The 9000-nt window shown below is 37.8% G+C and overlaps 1 protein-coding gene across 1 annotated transcript; it reads left to right on the forward strand.

Moving 5' to 3' along the window:
- The first annotated feature begins 1062 nt into the window (after positions 1-1062).
- On the forward strand, positions 1063-1513 carry LOC113269735 (transcription factor BTF3-like). Its single transcript, XM_048219093.1, is given in 2 exon segments — positions 1063-1367; positions 1369-1513. Coding segments are annotated over 2 exon segments (450 nt in total).
- The last annotated feature ends 7487 nt before the right edge of the window (positions 1514-9000 follow it).

Here is a 9000-nt window from a genome sequence, read left to right on the forward strand (position 1 = left end):
CTTTCCAGTAAGTATGCCTTTTATTTATTTATTTTTTTCTTGCCCACTTGTGTTGGCCAGGACATCCAGTATAATGTTGGATAGAAGCGTGAGAGCAGACATCCTTTCCTTGTTCCCAATATTGGGAGGAAAGCATTTAAACCTTCACCATTAAGTATGATGTTAGCCTTAAGTCATATGTGCATATATATGCATGTTCATGTTTACACATGTTACCCATTATGAGGTTAGGGAAGTTCCCTTCTATTTATAGTTTGTAGAGTTTATATATAGGTAATGAATGGAATTTGAACTTTGTCAAATGCTTTTTACCCCCCCCCCCATTGGAGAGTTTTTTTCTTCTTTAATCTGTTGAAATGGTGTAATATAGTTTTCTAGTTATATTTTCTAATGTTGGACTAGCCTTGCACTCCCAAAATAGACTCCACTTGGTTGTATTGTATTATCCTATTTATCTGTTGTTAGATTTGATATATATTTTGATCAACATATCTGGTATGTTGAATATATTTGATATATTGCCAATATTTTGTGGAAGATTTTTGCATCTCTGTTTGTGGGGTATGTTGCTCCATAGTTTTTTCATTATGTCTTTCTCTCGTTTTGGTAACAGAGTAATAATAGCCTACCAAAATGAATTGCGAAGTGTTCCCTCCTCTTGTGTTTTATGGAAGAGTTTGGGTACGTTTGTAATTTTTTTTTCTTTCTTAAATGTTTGGCAGAAATGACCAATGGAACTATCTGGGCCTAGAATTTTCCATTTTGGGAAAGTTTATGAGTAAAATTCAATTCCTTTATAGATAGAGGAAAATTTAAGTTAACCAGCCTGCCTGCATTCCTTCCTTCCTTCCTTCCTTCCTTCCTTCCTTCCTTCCTTCCTTCCTTCCTTCCTTCCTCTCTTTCTGTCTCTCTCTCCTCTCTCCTTGAGGTTTGGCAGTTCATCTCTTTAAAGAGTTAGTCCGCCATCTTGCATCCCGCGTGTGTGCATCTAATCTCAGCTGGTCCCCCGAGACTCCCTGAGCACCAACCCTATTCCCCCCATGGTCCCATTTCTGTTCCAAGATGAAAGAAACTATCATGAACCAAGAGAAACTCCCCAAACTGCAAGCACACATGCACATTGGTGGGAGAGGAACTGCTCACCAAAAGAACATGGTTCATAGAATGGCTACAGCAGATCATAAAAAACTTCAGTTCCCCTTAAAGAAGTTAGGGGTAAACAATATCTCTGGTATTGAAGAAGTGAGTATGTTCACAAACCAAGGAACAGTGATCCATTTTAACAACCCTAAAGTTCAGGCATCGCTGACAGTGAACACGTTCACCATTACAGACCGTGCTGAGACAGAGTAGCTGACAGAAATGCTATCCACTTGGTGCAGTCTATTTTAAAAAGACTCCCACACAATCTGTGGATGGAAAAGCACCACTTGCTACCAGAGAGGATGATGATGATGAAGTTCCAGATCTTGTGGAGAAATTCGAGGAAGCGTCCGAGAATGAAATAAACTGAATGAGTTAACTTCTGAAGAAGATAAAACCTGAAGAAGTAACTGGGAGCTGCTATTTTATATTATGACTGCTTTTTAAAATTCTGCTGATGGATCTGAAAAAATCTAGATCTCTAATATTTTTAAGCCCAAGCCCCTTGGACACTGCAGCTCTTTTCAGTTTTTACTTATACACAATTCATTCTTTGCAGCTAATTAAGCTGAAGAATCCTGGGAATAAAAGTTGAAACGAGATTAATAAAGTTCTTTGCCTGGGGGAAAAAAAGAGTTAGTCCGACTCATCTGACTTGTGGAATTTATGGGCATTGAGGTGTTCGTAGGATTCTCTTACTATCCTTTTAATGTCTACAAGGTCTATAGTCTTCAATTTTTTCTTGATTAATCTAGGTGGAGGTTTATCAATTTTATTGATTTTTCAAAGAATAAACTTTTTGTTACCTTGATTTCCTCTACTTATTTCAATTTTACTGATTTATACTCTTACATTTATTACATTTATCATTTACTTTTTTGCTTGCTTTGAGTTTAATTTGCTTTTTTCTAGTATTTTAATATTGAAACTTAGCTTATTGGTTTGAGATCCTTTTTATTGTCTAGCATAACCATTTAATGCTATAAATTTTCTTCTAAGCCCTACAGTAGTTACTTCCTATAAATTTTGGTATGTTGTGTCTTCATTTTCAATCAGTTCAAAATAATTTTCAATTTCCTTTGAGACTTCCTCTTTGACCCATGGATTATTTAGAAGTATGCCATTTAATTTTCAAACAATTGGGATTTTCCAGAAAGTTATTTATTTCTAATTTAATTCCTTTTGATCTGAGAACAAATTATTTTGTTCAATTATTTTAACTTTGTTATGATTTGCATTATGGCCCAGGATATGACCTAATCATGACGAATTTCCAGGAATACTTGAAAAAAAAATATATGTTCTGTTGTTATTAGAGTTTCCTTAAATGTCCAGTTGGTCAATGGTATTATTTAAGTGGTCCATAATCACTGGGAGAGATAGATTGTAGTTGGCTTACTTTATCTTGGCAAGCAGTGGAAATTTAAGTTGGATTTTGAACGCAGATTTTTTTCGTTAAGTTAATATTTTCATTATGCCATAATGAAACATTTAAAAACCTTTTCTAAAAGCTCCAAAAATCCCTTATGTATTGTGCAACATAATTCTTGATTTTAAACTCATCTTTATACTGTAAGTTTTATTTTTGCTTAAAAGGGAAAAGTTGAAATCTACTTAGGAAATGTACAAGTTTTTCTTGTTTTTGTTTTTGTTTTTGCAAACAGACTTATAAAACATTTTGTTTCATTGATTGCTCATTGCAAACAGGCTTTACATAAGTTTCCTAGTATGTCCAAATTTTAAAGGCATGCCCTTTTGACTCTTTTATTTTTATTTTTTAAAGTTTTTATTTAAATTCCAGTTAGTTAACATACAGTACAAATTAGTTTCGGGTATACAATATAGTGATTCAACACTTCCATACATCACCTGGTGCTCATCACAAGTACACTCCTTAATCTCCATCACCTATTTCACCCATCCCTCACACTCTTCCTCCCCTCTGGTAACCCTCAGTTTGTTCTCTATAGTTAAGAGCCTGTTTTTTGGATTGCTTCTCTCTCTCCCTTTTTTCCCTTTGCTGGTTTGTTTTGTTTCTTAAATTCCACATATGAGTGACATGATATGCTATTTGTCTTTCTCTGACTGACTTATTTCATTAAGCAGCATACTCTAGCTTCAACCATGTTGTTGCAAATGGCAAGATTTCATTCTTTTTATGGCGAGTAATATTCCTTGTATAAACATACATACATACCCCACATCTTCTTTATCCATTCATCAGTCGGTGGACACATGGGCTGTTTCCATAATTTGGCTACTATAGGTAATGCATTCATTTCCTTTTGGAAAGTTTACTTTCCCTTAGCTATAGAGGGGAAACTGAGGCATAGTGAAGGAAAGAAATCTATTAAACTACTGCATCAGGTACTGAATTTGAGCTTTTATTCCCTTCTGGCTGACTACTCTTCCATGCTTTCTTCTATTCATTATGAATTAGAGAGGCAGGTTAGAGCAGTGTTTCTCAATCTTAAAAAAAAAGAGAGAGAGAGAAAGAAGAAAAGAAAAAGAAGAAAACAACAAAAAGACATGTTCCTTTTCACAAATATAAATATCCTATACTCTTTATATTACATTTAAATTTTCTAAATAAATGAACATTTTGACTTAAAATTTTCAGAAATTTAGGTTATTTTCCCCCAAATTCCTCATGTTGCCCTCTCCTAAGATTCAAATACATTCCAGGGTGAAACACCTTATGTTGGAAATGCAAATCATTTCTCCCCACCAGATTCATCGGTACCTGTCCATCCGGGGATCCTTTGGCAGTCTTGTTCTTTAAAGTCTTGTTCACCCCAAATGATCAGACTGTGGCTCATCTGTATATCCAGAAATAGAGCAGATTCCAGTACTATTGATAGTCTCCTCCCTTTCCCCCTGTAAACCTGTGCTTTCCAGAAAGAAGGACACAAAGAAGCCAGCTAGTTTACACAAAAGTGTGCAAAGGAATCACCTGTGTCACAGCTCAGGAGGATAACTAGTAACAGGTTAGAGATGGTTGGCCAAGGGCTCAAGTCCAGCAAACTCTTGAGGGCAGGGTACCAGCAGATCACTAGTAATGAGAAACTTTCTTCTTTGTGGTTTGTTATGGAAGTGAAACCATATTGGCTCTGCTACCAAGTCTGCCATCATTTAAACAGAGCCAGCAGAGAAACTACTGACAAATCTATTCTTTAACAGGTATCATTCCCAACATACTTGAAATAATGGGAAAAGGTAATATGACATATTATTTCAATGAGTCATATCAACTCCTTTCTTTTTTTTCTAAGTTGTTTTTGGGTCTTGGGTATATTGGCTGTGGGATGATGCAAGATATTTCAAAGAGTTTTCCTAGAATCCCTATAATGTTATATAAAATATAAGTAAGGTCTAGAGAGGTATGGAGAAAGAAAGGCGGCAATAGAAATAGAGGCAAGGGAGTGAGCAAGGAAATGGGCCAGAGTAAGAATGAGAGTGTGTGTGAGACTAAAGGCCTGGCGTATTTTAAGCCTGAGATCAACATTAGTTCTTAATTGATCTCTTTGCTTATATTTTCATCCTCTGATTGAGCCCCTTCCATGGCAGAGTCAATCTTTACACTGCAAATCTAACCATGCTGGTTCTTTCTTAAAATTCTTTGGAGGATGAAGTCCCTTCATGGTCTGACCCCAGTCCTCTGCTTTAGTCTCACCAACTGCCACCCTTTATCTTATGCTTAGGTGATTTTCATTTCCTTTCAGTTTCTGAAGACACTGGGCTATGTCATTCCTCTTTGCCTTCGCATTATTTCTTCTCCCCGGCATGTCTGGTCCTTGTCTTTTTTGGCCAGTTATGCTGTGATACTTCCTCTATGACTTCTTCCCAAGCCATGCATTCTATGACAGTTAATTTCTTCTGTAAAACATTGTACATAGTACTTTCATTATAACATTGTTATATGCTAATTATTGGTTTTGTGTTTGTCGTGCCACTGATTTGTCAACTTTTTGTGGACAGGGACAAAGTCTTATCCCTTCGTCACCTGTATCTAACACTGTGCCTGGTACACCCTAAACTCTTAGAGAATGTTGGTCGATCTAAGTCAAATAGAACTGTAATAAGAAGTCACCATGTAGTCTTTCACTTTGTAGACTCTTAAGCTCAAATATGCAGCTGTGTTGTGTTGTTATGATATATACTTTATCTCTTTTAGAAAAAAAAACCCAACAATGTTATTTTAGGCAGATAGCTGGGTCAAGCAATCATGTTCTCTTTTTCCATTGGGATAAGGATATTCCAAAGGGAAAATATGAACAGAAGCCTTTTACACTTAGGGGGAAAAGGATGGCAAATTTTTCCAAAGCCGGTTAGAAAAATTGGGCCCCTCTGCAATGTGATACTTCTAAAAATAATGCCCAGAGGAACAGCAGTTCTAGAGAATACTAAATCCAAGTGTGGCTAGATTCCATCTTCATTTTGGAAACAGCCACAGCTGTGGCCAGCCCAGTCAGACAATGGAATGCAGTTGGGGATTTGATATGGGGGGAAAGGAGAGGGAACATGGTTTCCTGTCCTGAGGCAATTGGCGCAGAGTCCCAGGTCCCTCCCCTTCCCCCATCTCCATTCCCCAACTCTCTCCTCATCACCTAGGAGGTATATTGGTGATTGGGATAAGACCTGGCATTGGGATTTTGTTTGTCCTCTTGGGAGTATTGTGCTAAAAGGGCCTTTAAAAAAATCTAAGATGACAATATTATACTGTACATCTCTAACTCTCTCCAAGCATGGACAAGTACCAAGTTAAGCCACAGAGAAATGTTTTCCTTCTTTTAAAAAATTTTCTATAAATGGTATTTTGCAATTTATCTGAGACAAAAGAAACACAGTAGTTCCAACATCATTAAGTTTCCTTTCTCCAAAATGTTACAAGATCATATGCTTGCTGGAAATTACACACTGGTCTTAACCGATAGTGTTTTATGGAGAAGATAATTTCCAGTCCTATCTTCTGTATCTGCTTGTACTCTTCCTACCTCTCCCCCTTTATTAAATCATCCAAAGCTCACGTGGCAAAGATGAGAGCACTATCAGCAGCTACATGGAAGTAGCATGTCTGTTCTGTTGAAGAGCTACCAGAAAAACTAGTACATGTTAGTCAGGGTGGTGATTACTCTTAGGGGGAAAGGTTGGTAGTAACTGGAAGGAGGCATGCGGGAGACTTCTGGGGTGCTGCTTGTGCTCTGTTTCTTGATCTGGTACTGGTTACATGGATGTGCTTAATTTTCGACAAATGACCTATACCGTTAGGATTTATATACTTTTCTATATGTATGTTTTACTTCAATAAAAATAAATAATGATAATCATGGTATTAGGCCCATCTTGGATCAAAATGCCATTTAGCACAAAGAAAGGTCGATAGATCCATGTCCATATGATAATAGACAATAAGTATATAATGTAATAATATAATATACAATGAGTATACCTAGTAGGAGCATGTGGAATATACCTTTTAGTAAGAGGTCATTTGTTTACTTTGAGAATAGGTGGCGCAGAAGCCTAGCCTTTTTTTCAGTGAGTAATAGGCAGGAAAGTTTCTCTCCGGCTCTTGTTGCCACACTGCCGAGCCATACTCAGTTGCCTTCATATTGTTACAGAACAGCCCTTTGGGAAGATAGGGTAGATATTATCAACCCATCTTAGGAAGAGGAGTCTGAAATATATACTAATTTAATATTTTATTTAAAATAATAAAATCAGTAGTGGTGCTAGGGTCTGGACCCAGGTCTGCTGGTTCCCAGTGGAATTTCCCATTCATACAAGTGAGTATGATACATCGAAATCAACAGTCACTGTGTCCAGTTCCCTCTTTTTATATCAAATCAAGAAAATACTATGACTTGGGGCGCCTGGGTGGCACAGCGGTTGAGCGTCTGCCTTCGGCTCAGGGCGTGATCCCGGCGATCTGGGATCGAGCCCCACATCAGGCTCCTCTGCTGTGGGCCTGCTTCTTCCTCTCCCACTCCCCCTGCTTGTGTTCCCTCTCTTGCTGGCTGTCTCTGTCCTGTCGAGTAAATAAATAAAATCTTTAAAAAAGAAAAGAAAAGAAAAGAAAATACTATGACTATTGAGAGAAAGCCTCACTTGGACTCTGCTGACCTTGATCAAACCCTTCTTCATTAAACTCTTTTTGACTAATCCTGCTCCAATTCTATCTAAGGAAATGAGACCCACCCCTCTCTGGAATCTCCTTCAGGCAGGAAGACCTGAGATTTCTCAGCTTTCCTCAAATAGCAGACAAAGCTGGCAAGTCTGTGAGAGGAATTTTTGGTGAAAGAGGATGGCGGAGTTATATGGGATACCCCCATTACGAGTTTCCGAGATCTTTGAAAGAACCCAGCAGTGGCCTCCCAAGGGGAGGGAATGAGGGGCTGTGGAAGCTGTTTGCTCTAGGTGCAAGAAATAGGAGGGTGCATTTTCTGTAGAGAATTTTTAAAAAATAGTAAAGCCAAATGAAAGTTGTTAGCCTGCTTTTTATTATCACCATGTGCCTGAAAATCCTTAGGAGCTCTTCCTGGAGATAGTCACCAGACCAGAGCACAGTGGCAAGGAGTGCAACTGACCTCTTACCCCATCTCCACCCCACGCCTCATTTTGACATTAAAATGTTAGTTCTTGTAGCTGTAAAATGCATCATAATTGTCAGTGCACCAGCCAGCATGCTCTGTCTCTGGGGCCAACGGGATGAGGAATTGTTTGTAGGAGTTGTTGTAGGTAGATATTCTGGCTCATTCTGGGTCTGTGCTTAACTCGTGGCCACATTCTGGCACCTCTTCACAGAACTAGAGTCCACAGTATTTGAGCAGATGATTGAGCAGAACATTTACAGCGTTTGTCTCAGAGACCACTGCAAAGGAGGCACTCTTGCTCTTCTCACTTCTCAAGACCACAGTCTTTCCAAGGTGTTGCCTACTACCTTGAACAGCTGAATAACTTCCCCTCCCTCTCATCCCCCACAGGGACATCTCTATTTTCATCAGCTACTCAGGCAAAGCCCACTCTTGTCTCTCTTACTTTCCACCATTTCACTGTAGAAATGAGTTAAAAGCTCGAAAACAAATGCTAACTTGTAACTATGGCTGGGCAGTGACTGAGGAAGAAAAAGAGAGTGGAGGGACCTATATCTCCTTTCAATCAGACTCTAGATATCTGTATTAAGGTGTCTTTTACCACTATGCCCTATGCCAAACTTATTGTGCCTTAGTAACTGACTCCAAATGTAGTTCCAAAAGTTTGAAAAATAAGGGATGAACCAAGTTGAACTAAGCAAATGATAACTTAAAGCAAAAATGATAATGTTAGGGGTACCTGGGTGACTCAGTCAGTTAAGTGTCCAACTCTTGATTTCACATCAGATCTTGATGTCAGGGTTGTGAGTTCAATCCCCACATTGGGCTCCATGCCTGGCATGGAGCCTACTTAAAAAAAATGATGATGTTAATATCAGACAAAGTAGAATTTTAAGAGGTAATTAAATATAACAGAGAAGATACTGCAAGTGTTTATGTATCAAACAATATAACCACACAATATGTATTGAAAAGAATAACTGGAAACACAAAGAAATGTATAGAAACTCAATCTTTGTAGTAGCTTTTAATGTATTCTTTTCAGAAACGGATGGATCAAGCACACAGAAAAAAATAAATTTATCGAAGATGAAAATGAAAAAAATAAACAATGATAGGTACATAAAACAGAGAATAATAGACTGCTCAAATACTCTTGGAACATTTAAAAAAATTGGTTATGTAGGTCATAAGGCAAATCAAATCTGAGTCCACATTCTCTGACCAAAATGCAATTAAATCAGAAATTAAAACAAAAAGATAG

This window comes from Ursus arctos, unplaced genomic scaffold (genome assembly GCF_023065955.2).
Source record: "Ursus arctos isolate Adak ecotype North America unplaced genomic scaffold, UrsArc2.0 scaffold_36, whole genome shotgun sequence".
Classification (NCBI taxonomy): domain Eukaryota; kingdom Metazoa; phylum Chordata; class Mammalia; order Carnivora; family Ursidae; genus Ursus; species Ursus arctos.